The sequence below is a fragment of the Molothrus aeneus genome, chromosome 8, assembly GCF_037042795.1.
Source record: "Molothrus aeneus isolate 106 chromosome 8, BPBGC_Maene_1.0, whole genome shotgun sequence".
Lineage (NCBI taxonomy): Eukaryota > Metazoa > Chordata > Aves > Passeriformes > Icteridae > Molothrus > Molothrus aeneus.
The window spans coordinates 6,717,518-6,738,471 of record NC_089653.1 but is presented as its reverse complement, the minus strand read 5'-3'; the positions used below and the strand labels follow the sequence as shown (position 1 = coordinate 6,738,471).

At 41.5% G+C, this 20,954-nt stretch overlaps 1 protein-coding gene across 3 annotated transcripts in view; it reads left to right on the top strand.

Moving 5' to 3' along the window:
- Positions 1-20,954, top strand: part of ARID5B (AT-rich interaction domain 5B) — a 116,740-nt gene that overhangs the window by 80,527 nt on the left and 15,259 nt on the right. For all 3 annotated transcript variants that reach the window (XM_066554562.1, XM_066554563.1, XM_066554561.1), the window contains 3 exons: positions 4,289-4,493; positions 6,834-6,886; positions 13,762-13,859. In XM_066554562.1, coding sequence (XP_066410659.1) covers positions 4,289-4,493; positions 6,834-6,886; positions 13,762-13,859 — 356 coding nt within the window. The remainder of the gene's footprint in view (positions 1-4,288; positions 4,494-6,833; positions 6,887-13,761; positions 13,860-20,954) is intronic.

Below are 20,954 nucleotides of genomic sequence, written 5' to 3'. Positions count from 1 at the left end.
TCACATCAATCTGTGTCTCAGGGCTATGGATACACTTCCCTGAGAGGGGGACAGTGAATCAAACCCTGCATAGCAGATGTACTGCACTTTGTACAGACCCTGCCTCTGCCTTACTGGGGACAAAGGAGAAGGGTATTTGAGGAAGGAGAGGAATAGAGATCCACCTACCATCTTGTCATTGCTGGGAACTGTTAGGATGTGGTCATCTGAAGCTCCATGTTGGAGTTCACCATTGGTTATCCTCCTCTGTGTGCTCCATGTCTGACTAATGCTGACAATGGGTCCATGGAAAGCAGGATTGAACACTGCTCAGTGTGAATGGGATTAATCCACTTCAGGCAGATGCTGAAGCATTTAGCAGTCCTGGCTATATTCTTGTTGCAGATAAAATCCCTTCTGACCAGAAGTTGTGCAGCTTGCATTCTCAGGTCCTGTCACTCAGTGTCTGCAGCAGCCTCATTTCTCACTGGTGGGGCGATGGCTCTGATGGAGTTGCAGTGGCTGAATGGTTTGGGTTGGGAAATGGCAGAAGGAGCATTCCAAAGGCTGTGGTTTTAAGCCTGTCAAGACCAATGCAAGCTGCATAGTTGTCATGACTTGCTGAATTTCATGTTCTCTACTGCCAGTGACTAGAAAGCTTAATTCTTAAAACCAACTTCTCATCAGGCATGTTTGTCTTGAGCTATCAGCAGATCATTTTGAGGGTTTCACAGTTAACCTGACAAGGAAAAGTGTTTGGTTGGGTAGGAGCATTTCTGGATCAATTCCAGTATAGGTGACTTGTTAGAAATAGAGTGATGGCATCACAGGTAGTGTGGTCCTGGACCTGCAGGTGCTGCCAGGGAAGGTGGGTCTTTTGTGTGCCACTTCTCTTGCTCTGTTGATGTCTTTGGTGGTCACTGCATCAATTTTAGTGGCTCCTGGGGAAGATGCCACGGGAGTTCCCTCCACAGCTGGAAAAGGAATACAAGTCCATCTGCTCCACAGAGGAACAGCTCTCCTGGAGAGGGATATATCAAGATCTTCCCTTGAAACATTCCTAGGACTCTGGAGGCTTTCATACTTGATGCATCATCAGTACTGGACAGGCTTTTGGAACTTGGGGGCTCCAGCAGATGTCCCTCATTGTTCCTGCTTCATCTTCCCAGAGAGTGTCCCCAATTCAAAGTGTGTTCTAATGCTTCTTAAAACTGGCTGATCTGACCATTTTTAGGAACTGAAAGGATTAATTTGTTAAACATGGAAATTGTCTCCAAATGAATCTATTAATTACATCTCCTAGTGCAATTGCTGAAGTAAACCTCTCACTTCATTTGTGCGACAGGATCTGGGAAATTAGTTTAAAAGTTGCCAGGATATGCTTTTCCTGTGGCCACAGGTGGCCTGGCATGCTCTCGGACTTGGAGATTTATTCCGAGTGCCTCGACCATTATCTGATGGAAACTGTAAAGTGCAGATCTGTTGTGGTCTCTGTTGTGTGTGACCTCTGGCAAGAGAAGACAAACACACAGTTGTACCCATGAGTGTTCACTGACCATTTGGTCATGGATCATCCACCTCTGATGGAACACACAGCAGGAAGATGGTCAGATGTTCCAGTGCACCTCCATCTTACCCAGCTTAACCCAGCTGTGGCCCTGGGTTTGTGTTTTGAAAGAGAAGGGCAGTTGGTGGTGCTTGGAGCAAATCTGGTATCATTCTCACTGATTTTGATATGTTTATGTTGGATTTACACTGGTGTTACCCAGAATGGCATTTGGCCCATTTTGTTCTCTTTGATCATTGATCATGGCATTCATCCATATTGCCTGTCAGATGGTGGGGAGGTTCCAGAAGTGAGGTTTGGGCCTCAAATGCTGAGCAGATGAAGCATTGTAGCCTTCACCAAAGCTTTGTTGAACCTGATACTGCTTGGAGTCAGCCCATTGCATTTTGACACCTCTTGAGTTCCACAGGGGCTTTGACCTTGCTTCTCTGTAGACAAAGAGAAGAAGGTTGTGTGTACCATGGGTTTTTCCCACTCCTGGTAGCTTTCTTAACATTACTTTGCCTTTGTCTCCTTTAGGGTAGTATCCCTTGCCATTAGTTTGCTTGCACAGCTGTGAGCTTTGATTTCACTTAGAGTTCATGCCCAGGTTTGTCTTTGTAAACATAGTTCTGAATTGTCTGGTTTGAAAAAGAGAATCCAAGCAAGTGGGTGAGAAAACTGCAATATTGTTCCCAGGTCCAGTGAATTTGTTCCAAATTTGCAGCTCCAATTAAAAGTCCCAGAATTATTGAAGTCGTGCATTCCTTTTGGGGTGTTAACCCAGTCTTTGGTGAAGCATTGAAACCTATGACAATGTAATCTAAACTTTGGAAGCTGCTAAATAATTTTTGTGATATGCCAAAGTAAATAAAGTCAAGGAATTACAGTGCTGACCTGAAAAGTGGATGAGGAAGTTCAAAGTTCATTTAATAGGGAAAAAAAACCCTGTTAGCTCCTCTGAGTTTTGGATGAAACCCACGATCTTTACAAAAGTTTAATCAACAAGCATATCTGTTTCTAAAACGCAAAGGATGGTGTCTTGTGCTATAGGAAGACAACATCTCTTTGAACTGTGCAATTGGAGAATATCAAGCAGTACACTGGACGTACTTCAGCAGCAAGTCATCAAGAAAAACCCCACAGGAAGTCCATTTCCCAGTCTCTGCTGCATTGCCTGGGAGGAGTGAGACAACTCCAGTGGCCAGTATTGGAGGTTTTTCAGCAGCATCAGTTGCCATGGAAAATTGTGACCACTTGTCCACTCTGCTTAGGAGCTACCATTGCTTTGTCCAGCATCTGTGGAAAACTGTGGAGCAGATCACCTGAACTCAGTACTCTCTGCAAAGTTAATACCTGGAGCAGTATAACAATTTTGCTTTCCCTGAGCCTGAAATGCCAGAGTATCTTTTATTAAGATAAAATAACCATATTGTGGCTGTGGTCTTTCCAGTGATGTTTGTTGTTTGTTTACAAGCACTTACATAATGCTCTTCATAGCAGTTGCTTCCAAATTGTCAACAAGTATCCAGAAAGCACCTGGTTTAGAAGTGACAGTTCTGAAGGAGGGCCCATGGGTTGCTTGACCAAGAGCTCCTGCCTTCCTGCGCAGCAGGATACTCTACTTTCCTCTGGTATCCTCCTGAAATACCAAGTCATGGCTCTTAGAGCCTCCCTGCTCCCCCTGGGAGTACAAAGGACCTGTCTTGGATGGGGTATGGAAGGCTCCTGACAGCACTCAGAAGCATTGAAGGGGCAGTTCAAATCCAAAATACATGTAACCATCTCCACTACCTTGTATTAGAGAACTTCCAGTATTTCACTGGAAATTTATTGATCCCATGGTCCCAATGTCTTGGTCATGCACAGCTTGTAAACATCAGGTTTCTGCTCTTTTTTTTTTTCTTTTTTTTTGTATACATACCTTAAGTGAACGCTTGATTTGTAATTTGCTTCATTCAGTGAGAGGATTATCTTCAAGAGGGACTGCAGGATTAAGCCAGTCTCACTGGGTATTTTTCCTCATGTATGAATACTGAGGAGAGGTGAAGTGGTTCCAATTTATTGATTTCCTGACTGGCACACATCTGCTGGGCAGTCCAGTGGAACACCTGGAGCTCTGCATTGGGGATGCCAGTGTCTACCAGGAAAGTGTCCAGCACCAGCCTCTCCCTTCTGCTAAATGCTTAGGGCTCAAGTTTAAGCAGATGCTCAAATACACTTGAGTCCATGCTACAGCAGAACCTCCACTCGTGTGCTGAGGGCTCTGCCTGGATAAAGCTTGTTGTGGTTTGCATCTGTTTTGGTGGGCCAAAGGAGAGAAAAATGTGTCATTTCAGAGCTGGCTGCTGAGCATTCCTGGAAGGGGCTGAGCACCATCAGCTCCAAGGGTTGTCTACAGGAGTTGACAATGCTCAGTGTCAATCCTGGAACAAGGGTTATTATTAGACTTGCTAGTGGCAACTGTATGTGAGAGATAGAAGCTGTGACATAGCAATGTATAGTCATAAAAATGCAGATCTGGAGAGCATTACCAGTGAGTTATAATGATTTAAAGATGTGGCTGTTTAAAAATGTTGTGACTAAGATTCAGAACAAGACATTTAGCTCTATAAATAGCTTCCTTTGTTTCCCCTCAAATACAGTCGCATGGTTTGGCCTTCATTTTTTTTAAACAATCCATTCTGCTAGGAGAGGGTATTTATTCCTTAAGTGAAAATTAAAGGTTACGCAGATCTGATATGACATCTTTTCTTTTCCCAGGTAAAATGTGAGGCTAAGTCAGCTTTGCCCAAACCCAAGAGTAACAACAGCAACTGTAAGAAAGGCTCAAGTGAGGATAAATCAAAGATTGCCATAGGTGAAGAATGCAGAGCTGATGAGCAGGCTTTCCTTGTGGCTCTTTATAAATATATGAAAGAAAGGAAAACACCAATTGAACGAATACCCTATTTAGGTTTTAAGCAGAGTAAGTATCCTTTTTCTCACTTTCTTGTTGACGTTTTAGAATGGTTTGGCTTCTCTGGAGAAAGCAATTGCACACAAAGCCTATTTTAAAGCCTTATGGATGGGGAGGGACCATGTTTATCTCTACACATTTTCCAGTCGAGGCATTTCACTGTCTTATGCCTAGATTTGCATCTCTTCCTTCTGGGGTAGTTGCTGCTGGATATTTATAGGTTTAAATCCGCTGATTATGACTAGAAATAGGCATGTTGAAAACTCTCTAGTTTTCTGTTTTGTAAATCTGCAGCGTCTGTAATGCCTTTCTTCTGAGTTAATAATATGACGTATCTTTATTGTGCCCAGATGTTCTTTATGAAAGGACAAATATTAAAGGAAGACATTTAAAGGTGGTCAAGAAAGGCACAAAAGGGATCATATTTTTAAGCCCCAAAATGTGTTTCTAGTTAATAAATTACTGACTTCGGAGAATAAAACCAGACTGTATCTGCTTAATACAGAATGCAGTCTTGAGAATTGCTTTGGCATGTACAGTTTGTAGTGCCACAATCTGTAAATTAATTGTATGTGGAGAAGATACAGTTGAAACTGAATTTTGCATAAATGTTGCAGTACAATGTAGATCTTTCACAGTTTCCAACAAAAGCTGTAAATGGGGGAATTTCTCCTCCTTATCTATAGATTGAATGATACTTTATTTCCTTAAAGGGAAAACGCCATGGATTGAAATATTATTTACTCTAATTTATCTCCTAGATTAAAACCATGTGTTATTTTGATGAAGAATGTCAAACCTGTATGTTTTACATAACAATTTACATACCTAATAGCAATTGGCACTGATTGCAACAGGCCTCCAGCAGCCATTATAAACTTATATAACTCAGAATGATTACAGTGTTTGTCTGAAAACTGGCTGCTTGAAATGGGAGTAAAATTAATGTACTATGAACAGCTTCGTTGCATTATGCATTGGTTCAGATTAAATCAAGGCCTAAGCAAAGCTCTTGATAGCTTTGAAGCAGTACAAGGTTCAATGAGGCTTTCAGAACATTTTGTGTTGAAGAAATTTTTTATTTCTCCCCCATCCCCCCATATTATTCTGCATTCCATCAAGCATGGAGACAGGGTGGGCTCAAAAGACAAGCTAAACTATTATTTCTAAAGTTGCCCACTGAGGGTAGGGTCTGCTGCTAACATTTAGCTGAAATACATTGAAACTTGCCTGATATTCATTATGAAGTTGGGGCCTGATCCGGCAAATACTTCAATACCAAAAGTATGCCAAGAAGAGCAGAAATGTTTGCAGGATGGGGCTCTGTATTTGTCCAGCAAGGCTTGTGCAAACACTGCCAATATAAATAGGTTGTTGGGAAGAGGCAGAACATAGAGTACAGCAGAGCATCCCCCATGGAGGAGATCCCATTCTCCATGGTCCGCAGCGTTACTGCTGACCTCAAGTATTTGTAGTGTGTCTGTGGGGAATCACTGTTGGTGGAATTGTGCGTACACCTTTGACAGGACTGACATGGATTTTTCTTCTATCAGTTAAATTAGCTAAAATAAAAATTTAAATTAAAATTAAATTAAATAAAATAGACACCAGCAAGCAGTGACCCCATGGGACAGGGGGCCAGGATAAAAAGCATGTGAAAGGAGAGAAGTTCTGCAGGAAATAACAACTCTCTCCCAACACATCTTTTGAATTGAGTTGCCTCTGTGCTCTGACCCCACAGCCACAGGCAAGGCACAACCAGCCACAGCACAATTTTTCCAGTAATGCTCATTCGTGCTCCATCTGGGTTCATTCACGCAGGGCCGCTAGAACGCAGCTTATTGTTCATTGATTATGGAGCCCATTATCTGAGCTGCAGTAAATATTGGATATTGTCTAATCAATAGGCCTTCTCTGTGAGCCAGTGTGTGGGGCTTGCTTGCTTGCTAATGAAACCAGTATTAAACAAATAATTAAAAGTAACATTCTTCCCAGTGAGTAATTTTTATTATCAAAGTTATGGAAACATGCTACAGTCATTATACCGTGTCTCTTATCAGCAAAGTCAAATGAGCCCATTACCTTTGTCTCAGTGTATTTTTCCAGTCCTGTTAAGGAATCTCTAAGCGTGTTCTCTTATATGTAATTAAAAATATATATAGTATGGGCTAATATTTACTCTTCAGATTATGTGAATACCTCTTTGGAAAATGTTTCGCAGGAGCTTTTTCAGGGACTGTGAGCTTTTTTTTCTCTATTTTTCTTTTTTTAAAACTGTTTAATTTACATTTCTTTGAAATATGTTGGCTAATGCAATGCTTATCTAAATACTTATTGTCCCTCTAACAGTTAACCTTTGGACTATGTTTCAAGCTGCTCAAAAACTGGGAGGATATGAAACAGTAAGTGTTTAAGTAACTTAAATGAAATAATTGTGCAATCTAACTTTTCCCTGTTAGAAAAAAAAAATGTGAAAGCAAACAATCATTTGCTGCATTTTAGACTAGCTGTACTCATTGTGGGTTTATTGGGCCATTTTTGGAAATGGTCCCAATTAGTTCCAGATCTGGCAAAATTGTAAACTTGTCGTAAAAACTCCAAGTGGAAAACATATGTAACTCTTCTCTGTCAAGGAAATTAGTTAGATCTGTAATTTTTTCCCATGTTGAGAAAGGGCTATTATTGTACAACAAGCCAAGATTGCATAAAAGAAATTTCACTTGGCAACATCCCTGACATCTGTTCATGTCTAATATGGGAAATGTATTAAAGGCTTTCAAAAGTAATCAGCATTGTCCATTAAGGAATAGTATGCTGCAGAATCTTCTCTTATTCCAAGTGTAAAAGAGCTTTATTAGACAAGGGTCAGTATCACATAAACAGGAAGTTATCAAAGTAATTCAGAAAAGTCTCTGACACTTTTTATCAGCTAACCATATCTGACGAGAGCGGTTTATTTTTAGCTCACAGGAAAATTTGATGGCCACAGATTTTACAGCATGTATTTTGAACCAATAAAATATTAGAGCAACAAACTCAGATTAAAATCTTGAAATGAGAAGAAAGAGGCGCATTAATATGGCACATCGAGATGACATCTGTAATAAAAAAACAATTGACATAGGAAGATGTCGTCACTGGAAATATTTTCTTCGCACACAATGATCAGATTAAGTTGTTCAGTTCCTGCCACAGTTAGATGAAAGAAATTATTTTTGCTTTGTTTATGAAGTAATCTGGGACATATCTGTTCTGTAGAGAAATGACAAGAAGAAATGCACTATCAAGAAACTGAAAGTCATTTGAACCAAAATGCAGAACTCACTGTTTTCCTTCCTTGCAATCAAGCACAGTGCTCTGTACATCAGCAGCCTGGGCTGGTTAGCATGGGTGTGCCTGGGATTTTGTAAAACATGAAATCTAACATTCTTTAAAAAAATATATGCTTGATTTGGCTTTTACTGTTGCTCTATCTTTCATTAATCAGCACATACCATGCTTATGTACAGGGGTGTGTGTAGGCGTGCTCATGGGTATGTATGAATGAATAGCTACCATAGATAGATCGTTACAGCAATTATGAGCAGTAATTGCTCGAGTTGTAAAGTGCAACGAAAATGAGGGCTGAAATCTTGAACTTGATCCAGAGCACCAGGGAAGGCCAGGAGGGAGATTGAAGGGAGAGTGGCGTGTTCAGAGTGCTCAGGAAGGCGAGCAATTTTCACAGCAATGTTTCAGGTTTGCTTGAGGGGACTGAGTACAGAAGCAGGGATCCCAAAGTGGTCGCTTGCTGGAGAGGCCTGAGTTTTAGTGCCAGAGGGAGAGGGATGGATTTTGACGAGCTGGAGCAGGTGAGGCTCTATACCTGAGGGAGAACAAGAACAGGATTGTGAATTTGTGGCCACCAGGCCACAAAGGCAGGTTTGAGAAAGGGGGCAGAATGAGAGGGGAAGGATCACAGCCAGAGTAGCTTCAGTCCACACTTGTCTCAAAGCTCCTGTCCTTTTCTTGGTGATAGACATTCTCTGTTGTTTAGGGGCATTTGTCACCTTGAATGAAAATGTACCAGCAGTGCTTATTCTTCATAGAGAGTAAACTAAGCAATTGCTTCCTATTCAGTAAATGGCAAGGCAAGCACAGCTCACACCTCTGACATAGCCCTGAGCCCAGCTTTCATTGGAGAGTGACTGTGTCTGAAATGATAGGCCTGTCCTGTTTCTGTGCTCTTTGCAGGCAACCTGAAGTTGTGAGGACTGTTGTGATGCAATTTAAGTTGTATATGGAGCATGAGGTTTCCTGACCTCATTCTCTTCTGTTAACAGTCTCATCCTCGATATGGATCTGCCTTTGATTTAAATTCCCTGAGTATCATATTGATAGCTGTTGCAATACTTTGACCTGTGCACACCCTGGGATTTATTATTTTATGGCCAGTTGATATGCATTGAGTTTGCCAACTGCATTAGCTTGTACGTAGTTTATAATGGCAAACCCTGCTGAGAAGCTTTTGTGTTTTGTTTCATTTTTCACAAGTCAGTGGATGGTAGGGGTGACATGGACCTCAGTTATCAGTTCTAGGATCTTAGGCAGGTCTACTTAGATGCAGAAATTTCAAGTAAGGGCTTGAATTCAATGTTGAGCAGAATCCAGCACTCTCATACACGGTGCTACCATCTATTGATGAGAAGTTGTGGAGTGCAATGGCTTTGTCAAACCTGCCCTGTTTAATATGCATTTATCAATGCACTTCCATCTGCTGGAGCAAACCATTACAAGGGCTTCATCATCTTCAATTGGTTTTAAAATTTCACAAGTTTCTGGTTTGAGCATTGAGATAGAAATACGTCTTTTCTCTTGGAAATATTGTAAAGAAAATGATATTTAAAAGTAGATGTTTGACTTCAACATGTGACAGCCATTTTATGAACAGGAAATAGATAAAAGATTGCTTAAAATGACATATGGAAACTCAAAGTAGTCAGATGACAATTTTTAAAGCAGCTTAGAAACCTTCCCAGTTAGAGCAGTTGCAAACTTTACATCCTTTTATTTAGCAGAACAATTATAGTCTGCCTATTTTTAATTTTATCCACTGCCTTGTCCACTTTGTTCATGTATAGGTGTTTTGATGCAGTCTAAAAAACATTATTGAGAAAAAGCATGGATCATTTGTGGTGTTTTTCAGCTTCTGCACAGATTCTCAGAAGATTTTTGTGATATTTTTGAGTCCAGTCCTGTCAGTTAAGGATCTAAAAGTGACTGAGAACAGACAGGAATTGGATTTGAGATGCAGAGAACAACTTTCTTAGCCATCTGACTTTCCCCCTGGGGGAATGGATCCAGTGAGGCTTGACAGAGAGCATTACCTTTGCATATGGGATATAAATACAGGATATCTAATAGTGTCAAGTCATGATCGTGTGTCATATTTAAGTGCTCTCCATTTCAAATACTTAAGAGAGTCATTTGTCCTCCATTTGATTACTAATTCTTAGTTAGTTGTCATCTATAACTGTGTAATACCACACTCCCTTGTAGTTGATGTTGAACAAGGCTTAATAACAACAGCAATCCATACAAACTGGTTTAAGACTTTAACAGATGAAGCTGTCTCTTTGTAGTTGGTGGAATCATATTTCTCTTAAACAAAGATATGTGAGATGAGCATCTTTGTTACTAATAATAGGAGAGTGCATTGGAAAGCACTCTCTATAGCAGACCTTCACAGTATGAGTGATTTAAAATGTGCCCAAATCACTGGATGAAATATGAGACAATGCCATGTTGTAGGGGACTCAGCTGCAGTGGCATTTAACAGCTATTGCTTGGAATTTTCTCAGTCACCCTAAGTCAAGTGAGTAAAAGGTGCAGAAGTTCATAGATGGGAAACTTCCAGGACTTTCCTAAAAAGTTGTCCTTGGCAAATTATGAAGTAGCGTTTTTCCTTCTGAGCCAACATAAAAGGAGTGCCTTGGCATGTTTGCAGAAGGCTGTGCTGCTGAATGGACTCTATGTGGAGATGTCTTAGAAAGATAAAGGATAAAAAGAAAATTAGGTGGAGCTTAGCCTTCAGTATGTAGCCGCTTAGATTTTGCCAAAGGTCAGTGGGATCCCATTTAGCTGCTGCCTCCTGGAAGCAACAGTGGAGTGCTTTAATTTTTAAAAATTAGTGATTGACGCATACATGAGTCCTGTGTCTGAGCAGGCCCGATGAAACTGGTATATCAGTGGAATGCAAAGCTGACTGGGTTTGTTTCATACAGAACTAATTCCCAGAGCTCTGAAGGGAGCTGTGAACATCACGTACCATGACCAGAAAATCTCCCATAATGTTTGCAGCAGGAAATAAGCAAGAAGCCTTTCACAAGGAAGGGAGCTGGGAGGTAGGATTGCAGTGCAGAAGACCTTAAGATTTCTCAGAGCAGAAGACACCATTAAAAGCATGTTTGTAAACAGCTTTCTACCTTAATAGATAAGATCATTGCTTTTATATGGGTTTTTTTTTTTTGACTACCAGTCGCTGCATAATTCTGTGCTAATAGAAACCAGATCAGATCTGCTCTTACGTCCCTAGACAGGCCAGTCTCTTTGCTTAACTTGGATTTCTCTTGGTTGGAGAAGATTTCACAGAGGCTTTCAAAGGTGCTGGCTTCCAATGGGCCCAGCACAAGGATTTTGAACTGGGAAGAACTTGTATGAGAAAGGCCCTCAGTTTGCACATGGTCAGTAGGAACATCCAGCTTGAGCAGTCCTGCCCTGCATGACAAGAGTGCACTTTCCTCAGTGAAGCATTTTGTTCAGATTGTTTAAGGGTGTAATTAATCAGTTCCTTTAGTCCTTTGAAGTTTATTAAGCATAAAAAATAAACTTTCCAGAGCAGGGGAAAACTCAACCCCAGGCTTTGTTAGAATAACAATTGTTTCAGGGAATGTCAAATTTAAACTCCCTCTGTGGGAGGGCACAACTCAGTTAATTGCCAAGGAGCTCTGGTCCATTGCAGATGTAGAATTGGATAGAACTGGGCAAATGTTTCTGAAAATACTGTTATTCTAAGCAGCTTAGAAGAAAGAGACACAAAAAATGATCTGTGGACTTCAAAGGGATTCACTTTTCCCTTAGTTATGTTTACCAGTGTTCCAGCTTGAGTATCAGCTCTTGAGTCAGCTCATGATAAATGAGACTAAGGCTCTAAAGTTCTCCTTTTGAAAATGGAGACTGTGCTTCTCAGTCACATCAGGATGATTATAAGGGGGACTTAGAGTAGTCCTCCTGCTAACTAATCCTTGGTTTCATTTAAAGTTTCTGCTCAGCATCACTGTTCTTAGTCAAGGTTTCAGGTCCTGGACAGCCTTGCAAGCCCAGCCAGGTTGTGCTTGTCAGAGGGCCAGAGCAGAGACCCCAGAGCAGCTTTGCGCACCTTCATTCCCCCATCTGCAATCCTGCCAGAGGTTTGCTTGCAGCAGTCCTCAAGGGATCTGTGATTTTTTGGGAGCTCCAAGAAGGCAAGGGCTGGTTGGCCACACCTCTGTCCTGTGTGTCCTGAGGACTGGTGGAGTGTGGGAGGCAGGACCAGAGGTAGCTTCCCATCCAAGCATTCCTCCACAACAGGATACCTGGTCCAACCCTCATTTGACTTTTTGGGTTGCATAAGGAGCATCCATTCATATTCTCAGGATGTGATGTTCTTTATGGCTCATTAGGACTCTGGTTCTTCAAGCACTTCAGTAGTAATAAATAAGTGTGGGTAGCCTGGGGAAGGGACAGCATAAGAACTGAAAAAAAACCAGACTTAGTAGGAACCTTATAATCAGATAAGTGTTTGATTTGTATTTAAATAACTTGCTTAAATAACTTAAATAACTTCTGTGGAATTTATCCTTGAATTGCTTGAATCCTTGTGCTGGTAGTCTTTGGGTTTATAATAAAGACAGGAAATAAAATTAGTGAATGAAGTCAGTTCATTTAGCTTTATATAAGGTTTAAGATAAAACAGCTTTTTTTTTTTTTCCAAAGTGTGTTTAGGCATAAACTATGCTCAGGTGCTAATAGTGAGTTAAAGCTACTGCTGTTTTCTGGAGAACTCTGCAAACAATAAATTTGAAGAAATTGTAATGTTATCAAGTGATAAGACTCCAACCATGCTTTTGGCTTTAGCGAATGATTTCTGCAAAGGAAGGATTTTCCCTTTCTATTGAGCGAAACAGAAATATCTCTTACCCTGTAATATTTAATGATGGTAGCTATCTTCTCTTGTTTAGATTAAAATTACAGGCTTCAGATTGCAAGTTGTAATATTTGTTCTCTTCTGATTGCTGCCTTTAGCTCCTCAGTAAATGCCATTGACTGCTCTGTGGGTAACTCCAAAGAAGCCTCCAGGGCTGAATATATTAAAATCCACAGCATTCCACAGCAAATGACAAAATTCTCCCCAAATTGCCCCCACCAGTTTTCTACTGGCTTTCTTTATGAGCTGCGGGCAAACAAGGGTGATCTGTTGTGCTTGTCCTGTTCCTGTTTCTCTTCCTGTTTTAAATATAGCAGCATATATAAAATAATGAAGTGGTATTCAGAAACAATCCTTTTGCCAGGTCTTCCATCTGTTATTCTGTATAATCCTAATTTCTGTACAAAAAAACCCAGAACCATGGTATGCAATTCAATATGTTACAAGATGTTTGTTTTCATCAGCATGGTCCAATAAAGTACACAGCTCAAATATTAACATTGGAGTACGTTAAGATTTCAGTACTATTTGATCTGTATATTTACAGATATAAATGGATAAAAATAAACAGCTCGTAACATATATAGTTACGGACTATGGTTTTGTGGATTTACAGAATTCTGTGGTGGATTTGGGTTTTGCAGCAGATTTATTTTCTCTAATTCAGTTAAAATAACTATGTAGTCATTATTTGTGCTGAATATGGTTTGAGCTTCATTTTCATAATTCACTGTGGGATTTGTCTGCATAACTTCTGATAGTTAATGACCCTGTATTGATTGAGATTCTTTTGTGAGTCTGTATTGCTTGTGACTTGATAATGAATCAGTCAGATCACTCCATTTTAGAGAGAAAGAAAATAGACATAGTGTTAACTTACCAAAAAAAAATACACCCAAAGCTCTGTGTGCTCTATATATTCTGTAGGGGCTTTTATAGTGCTCGTAGTACATGCTGTTCTGAAAGTGTCATATGTGCATTTGTTGTTGTGAAGTCAAATGCTGTAGAATCTGTAAAGATGCAAGATAAAATTTTCCATTGCCATTTTTACAGATAACAGCCCGTCGACAATGGAAACATATTTATGATGAATTAGGTGGTAACCCTGGAAGCACAAGTGCTGCTACATGTACTCGCAGACATTATGAAAGGTAAGATAACAAATCTGAAATGCTTGTTTAATAATGAAAAAATTAATTTGGAAAGCCTTCAAAGCATTTTATAAGGAATTAGAGAAAAAGAGAGAGAGTAGTCTTAAAGATATAGTAAATAGTTCCCCAACAGTTTAGTCAGATAATCCATTGTGATTTAAACCAGAGTGTCTGTCTCCAGTGACTAAGTAAAATAAAAAAAGCATCTTGATTTTTCTTTGGTATAGATCTTAATTTTTGCAACAGCTTTCCAGTTAAAGAAGCTGAAAAATTGAGGAAAACATACTCAAGCAAAAATAAGAAACAGCAGCAAATTGATGAAAACACTTGTCTTCTATCATTTTTTAGGAACACCAATTAAGCAGATTGTGGTTTTGATCAAAATAATGGGGTGGCCCATAGTGCAGGGTGCTGTTAGTGTTGTAGGTCATGCCGAGCGTTGCATTCCTCTTCTTCATGGCATTCCTTCCCTCCTCCCTGCCTGCGAGCTGCTGCCAAACACTCTTTCTCTGCAGCCATTGTTGCTGGTCAGAACTGTTGAATTCTTATTCTTCCCATGTAGATAATAACTTCCAGGGCTTGTGAAGCCAGAACACATGAATAAAATACTGGAGCTGGAATGTTGTTTTGATTTGGTTTTTAGAAACAACTGTTGGGGCTTTTTATTTTCTTTTTTCTTTTATCTTTTTTTTTCTTCTGTTTTTTTTCTTTTTCTTCTTAGACAAGCAAATGTGATTAAAACTCAGCAATTTTCATCTCAGATAAGTAAAATTCAGTCTCTTGTTCCTTTGGTCCTTGGCATAAACAAGTCACTTTGCTGGGCTTAGGAAGAGATTGTACTTGCCCATGCAGATGGTGGCACAGCAGAGTTGTGTTCAGTGGGCAGTTTCTCTCCTTATCTTAGTGCCTGATGTGTCAGCCTCTCAAAGAGAGATACTGCCATCCTCATGGAGGGTGGGGCATTTGATCATGCTCATTTACAGGGGACATCTCCAGCAGAAGGGCTTGGATTCACAGAGGAGTTGCGTGTAATGATTGCCATTATAAATGTTAGAAGCTTTCTGGAGATTGAGCCAAGCAGCAGAGTGAAGTGAGTGAGTTGCTGTGCATGTCAGATGGGGCTTTTCCCTGCCTTCATGTTGCAGACAAATCTTAAAGATTGTTTTATTGACTCATCAGATTGTAGGTATTCAGCTCTTCCACCCCCCATCATTAGAGTCCTGAGAGTCTCAGAGCTTCCTCTTGCACCCAAGCCAGCTGACGGGTTTCCAACTGGCAGTGTGGCTTTTCCCTTGCCAGATGTTCTGTGGGGGATGTTATTTGACAGAGGAGACCCGGGCACACATGAGCATTAGATCTCTGTGGGTTTGGGTTGCAGAGGGAGCCCTGCTGAAACCCTGGAGTCACTGAGAGAGCACATCTCTTGTAGTTGTGGAAAACTAAATGAGCCATTCACAAATACTCTATGAACCCCTGTCTCTCTCTTCTGCTTTCCTGACAATGTTCAGTGCTAGTGGTTTGGGTGTTTTTTATATGTAAAAGCTTTGCATTGCACTCCCCTGCATAGAGACTTGTGTGTCACTGACTCAGCAGTTACTTGGATATGCTCTGAAGTGCCACAAAACTCATTGTGCTGTCTGGAAAACCTGAACAGTCCTGATGACTTCCAAATTGAAAAGCCTTTCCAGGCTACCCAAAAGCAGTTCTGCTTGACTTGACCTGGTCTGAGGAAAGTGTCTTCTAGTTTATGGTTAGATTGGTCTTAATACACTGAAGAACTCAAATCTGAGTTCATGGATGCCAGTCTATCATGTAGTTCTGTATGAAGTCTGATATGAGGCAGCACCTAATTTTCCACATCCCTGGCAGGCTATCAAAAGATGGCATTTGGAGCAAAAAATCTTTCAGGACTTTCAGGTTAGCCCTGAGCTTACCTAAAATGTTCTTCACTAAATCTGTTCTGAAAAACCAAAACACATATACAAAAAACCTCAGTAACTCATCCAGTCTCTACTTTTCTAGTATTAGATGCTCTTTTTCCACTACAGGAAAGCTGTATGAAGCCTCAGACTTGAAAAAAAGTAAATGAAATTGTCATGGTTTGTTTCAGCTGGTAATTCTAACTACAGCACCTGTAAATGTAATGCTCATTTATAGGCAAAGTGCTCAGATGACATTTAATCTAAAACTAGAACTGTAGTGCAGGAATACACACACTCATGATTCAGGACACACATACATTTTCAAACTTGAAACTGTACAGCTAAAATGGAAATTGAATTATCTGGAAAGCAAATGCTGAGTAAATCTCCTGATTTTTCCTTTCTGAATCCCAGTGGCCCTTCCTTGCTTACTGGAGGCAGAACAGGCAGTTCCCAGACTTCACTGTCCCTGCTGCTGTTTGACTTAACCTTGCCATTCATCTCTACAACTGGATCTCAAGGGCGTCCATGTTGTGTTAACCAGCTCTCTCCCAAGAAGAGTTACTGGCTGCTTGCATCAGCTTTAGCATATCAAGGCTGTTCAGGTGGCAGCCACCTTTCAGTGACATCCTTGGGATGCTGTGGAGTGGAATGGTACATATGTCCCAATTCAGGCATTGCCATCCCTCCTTCCTGCCCTCTCCTGTTCTCCTTTGCAAGGCGGAGTTTCACACACGATTTCAAAGGCTGAAAAGGGAGAGAGAGGAAAAAAAACCCATTAACAACAGCCAACCAATCAACAAAACCCAAACACAAAATACAAGCACTGGAGAGGGCAAAATTGTCTTTCTGTCTACCAAATCCAATGGAGAAATACTGCTTTCTGTAAAGGTGTTTATAACCTCTGCAGAGCTACCATGTGGCTGCAGATTCATGGTACAGCGGATGGCAAAAGCTGGAACAAAGCCAGATTTTAAGGTTTTGGGGAATGCGTTGCTCTGCTCCCTGCTGTTTTGGAACAGGGTTTGTGGTGGTAGCTGCTGGTGTGCTATAGGTAGGTAGACTGCTTCAGTTGGGGCGGTGTTTTCTTTGTTTCCCTGGTAAAAGGGAAAGAAAGGTTTTGTGTGCATTTTCAGCTGATTCATTTATCATTAATACAGTTCCTGTTTCCAGTAACTGTTTTCATTTTAAAATAAGGCAAGGCTGCCAGTGTTTCAGTAAGTGTTATATTATATATCAGTTAGACAACTTCTGTTTTATTAATGAGTATAATAAGGAAAGTGCGGGTTTCTGAGTAGAAGCAATGAGTGTTTTTATTTAAAGCATAGCAGGCATCGTATAATGCCAATGAATACGTTACTGTCACTGTAGGCATGGCTGGTCTAGACCTGCCTCTGATTGGGTTATTCCAAATAGGCCCAAGCACTTCATAAAAATGTCTTTGTCAGCCTAGTTTTCCTTCCAAACCTATTCATCTCTGTCAGTTTTTAATATTAGTACCAGGCTCTTGGCTATAGTCCATTAGTACTGTACTTAATTGCTCATGTTACAGATGATTACCAATATAAAAAGCATTAATGTTTTCCCATCATGGGACTGTTGCTCTGTGCACGACTTGGACTGTACAGAGCTTACAAGGTGTTGTTGTTTTGGTCGTTACTGTCTTCATTAGTGTTCCTCTAATGATCTTTCATGATCACAGAAAGGCAGAGATGTGTGGTTGGTATGAGCTGATTCAGCCTACAGCGTTCCCTTGAACCTCTCTCAGCTCTTGTCAGTACCCTGCATCTCTCTCTCGCTTATCAAGAAACCCTCAGAAACGGCTCCTTTTCTGCGAAGCACTCTGCCCCATGCTGTCTTCCCCTAATAATGCAGATGTGGTTTTCACATGCAGGGTTTGAGGTTTCTTTTCGCTTTTACACAAAACACATGATCGGCAGCTTTGACTTTCTGGCACGAGCAGTAGGCTGTGTTTCTGCACTGCTGATGACGTTGTTGTCAGGGATTTTTTGTAAACACTACACCACTGCTCCCCCCTTCTCCCCACCAAAAAAAGAACCAAACCAAAAAACCCAGCCTGCTTGTTGGCAAGGTATAAAAAGTTCCCAATAAAATACATTGAACAAAACAGAAATATTCGTAATTACCCGTTGGGATCTTATTCTGTCTCCAAGTCTGGCTGCGATTCATCTTGGTTTCCTCCAGAGCAAGTCCCGTGCACAGGCTGTGCACAAACACACAGCCTGGGGGGATTGTGCTGTGCAGGGCATGCAGTAGCTGGGGGATTGTGCTGTGCAGGGCATGCAGTAGCGCTCCTTGGCTTCTCTGGTGGACAGACATGTTGGGAAGCATCATGGCAGACAGATGCATGGTGCCACAGACCTGTGGCTTCCTGGCCTCTTTCGGTGCTGCAGGAGGCTGGGTTCCCTTGGGATCTCCAGCAAGGATGGACCCAGAGAACCTCATGGCCCAAGTCCCGCTCTTCAGCAGCATGTCTCCTGTGCTGGCCCTCACAAGTTACTAGCATTTCAAAAACCAGTCTGTCCTGGGCAGACACAGCTGGAGAGGGATTTATTAGGCCTTGTGCTCGCAGTAAATTAAGGCAGCTGAGTGGGAAAGTATTCTGCAGAGACACAGCCACCTGGAACTTGAGGAGGAGCAGATAGGTGAGATGGGTTCTATTTCTTCACAATGGGGTGGCAGGTGGCTGTGCCCACGCTTTGGACACTGACCTGTAGAGGGTTTTATTCTGGCTGTGAGTTGGGCCCTGGGTACTTGCACATCTACCAGGGGACTAAACTTCAGGAGATGCAGTGCCTTGTACAGTTCAGAGCCCATTCTATCATTTTTCTTTCTAAATCTCTCACATAAAAATTATATATGATCACAAACACAAGGCAGGTCAAAATAGGTCCCTTACATGGTTTCCCTTTAACAGCCATAAAGTCTGTCTACCCTGAGGATATTGTGCAGTAATTCAATATGCAGGAGAGCCCTGTGTTCCATGCAAATGCTGTTTGGTTTTCTAAAGGGTTTGGATAACTTTCATAACATGTAAGCATTTCAGTGGAATTTCGCAGGAAATAACAGCCAGTCGTTAGAGGGAACAAAAAGTAGGGGGCTAGTATAGCATCTGCATGAAATTGCTTATGGTTATCTTTTTATACACATTGTAATTAATAGAAGGTTTTGATTTACACTGTTAAGTGTGAAAACATCCCCAGGCAAAAATTAATCAAATGTTATGTCATGCTGTAAACTACAACTAGCTCTTTGTTTGACTCAAAAAAAACTTGCCAAGCAACAGTTTTCTCTCCTTGTTTTATTTTTGTCTTCACCCCACTTCCCTGCCCCCCTCACACTTCAGCTGGTCCCAGACTCCCAGAAAACTTCACAAGTTGCAAATTGTCTCCATAGTTTTCCATCAAGCACAAATTTAAGCCTGAAGATAGATGAGGTGTCTCAGTTCTCTCTTTATTTTCCTAGGTTTTTGGTTTGGGTTTTTTTTTTCCTTTTTGATAAATAACAAGAGGTTTCTACTTATGATTTTCTGCCCTCAGGGCTTTATCATTAAGATTAAATAACTGTACTCTCAAGCATACCACTGAACAAACATCTTTTCAATTATGTGAGTAACAAATGCTTTAACAAAGGAACTATTGAAAATTCAGAAAGCTTCCCCCCTCCCCAAAATTTAAAAAGTATCAGATGACAGAGGAATGTAATTGTTTACCATTAAAACAGATCCCTAGCTGTCCTTTTAAAACATCTGAGAACGTGCTTTTTTTTTTTCAAAATTTCTGGGGTTTCAGCCTCAGCAACTTAGTGGCCATTGCTGGAGTCAGCAGGAGTCCTTGAGTGCAAAGTTATGGATAGTCGGGCAGTGCCTTTAAGTGCCTGCAAGCAGATGATCTCTCTCCTGGTGGGGAATTGTTTTCCCACCTACATCCTTCCTTTCACCCAGGAGTTTGTCCCAGCAGAATTGGGGCACGCTGAGTGCTGCCCAGTGCTGCTGGGTGCATTGTCACCTGAGCAGAGAGGCCCTTGCCAGGCATGCCCACCATGCACGTGTGCCTTGGCACTGACTGGGTGCTGGGGCCCTGCAGTGCCCAGAGCCTGGGGGTGCTAGCAGTCCAGCTTGGAGTCAGTGTCACCCATGGCAGTCTCATTCCTTGACATGCAGGAGTAGGAACAGACTCAGCACAGGGGACAAGCCCCTTTTCCCTGCTGGGAGCTGAGTAGCCCCAGGAGAGTGCTGCACAGTGAGAGGTGTGTGCCATTCTCTTTTGCAGGAGCAGCACTGATGAGTAAGCACCAAGATCTTGTCCCTCAGACTGCCCAGCAATGCTGGGAATCTCCACCTTGTACTTTAGAATTTTGTTAACATGAAAGAGAATGCCCATAGTTTGTTCAGCTTTCTGCAATATAGATGTAATTCAGAGCTCCCAGGGAGGGTCAGCAGGATTTTGGAGTCCTGCCAGGAGACCTGCACCCCACAGGCAATGCAAAATGGCATCTATAAGCTTGTTCTGAGCCTAGGGACCAAACATTGCAGGGACTCCATGGACCTACCAGAAAAAATGCATGTCTGCCTTTAGATGCAGAAATGGTGACTATGGCCAAAACAGAGCCTTGTAGTGGTTTTGGTAGAGAGAGCTGGGGAAGTTGCTCTGTGTCCACCACCCTTGCTTTGACTCTTTTCCATGCTGTAAATCTGCGCCAAAGGCAGAAGACTGGAGTTGTTCATCTCCCCCTGCTGAGCCCTAGGATCAGGAGTGCCTGAGCTTGCCTCACTGGGCTGTGCAGTTAAATCAGCAGCTGTGTTTGTAATGTCACTAATTTCCAGTTTACTTAAAACGAAGTGTCTTTGAATTCTCTTAGAGCAGCGCTGTTCCCACCTTTCAGCAGTAAGCCATTCTCATTACCCACCAGCACTCCCAGTGGGCTGTGAGGAAAGTTGTTGTTGAAAGGATGAAAGAGCCATTTCTTTAAGGAAGGAAAGTTCTTTGGAAAGAAAATTGAACTCCAGCATATTTTGTCTTTGCTGATATAATACGTGCCAGTTTTGTACTTCAGACAAATGCAAATAAAGCCGTTGCTATTGTGTTCTGCACAAAAGCACGTGAGGCTTGCTTTCATAACCCCTGCATTGTACAATGCAATCCAGGGAAAG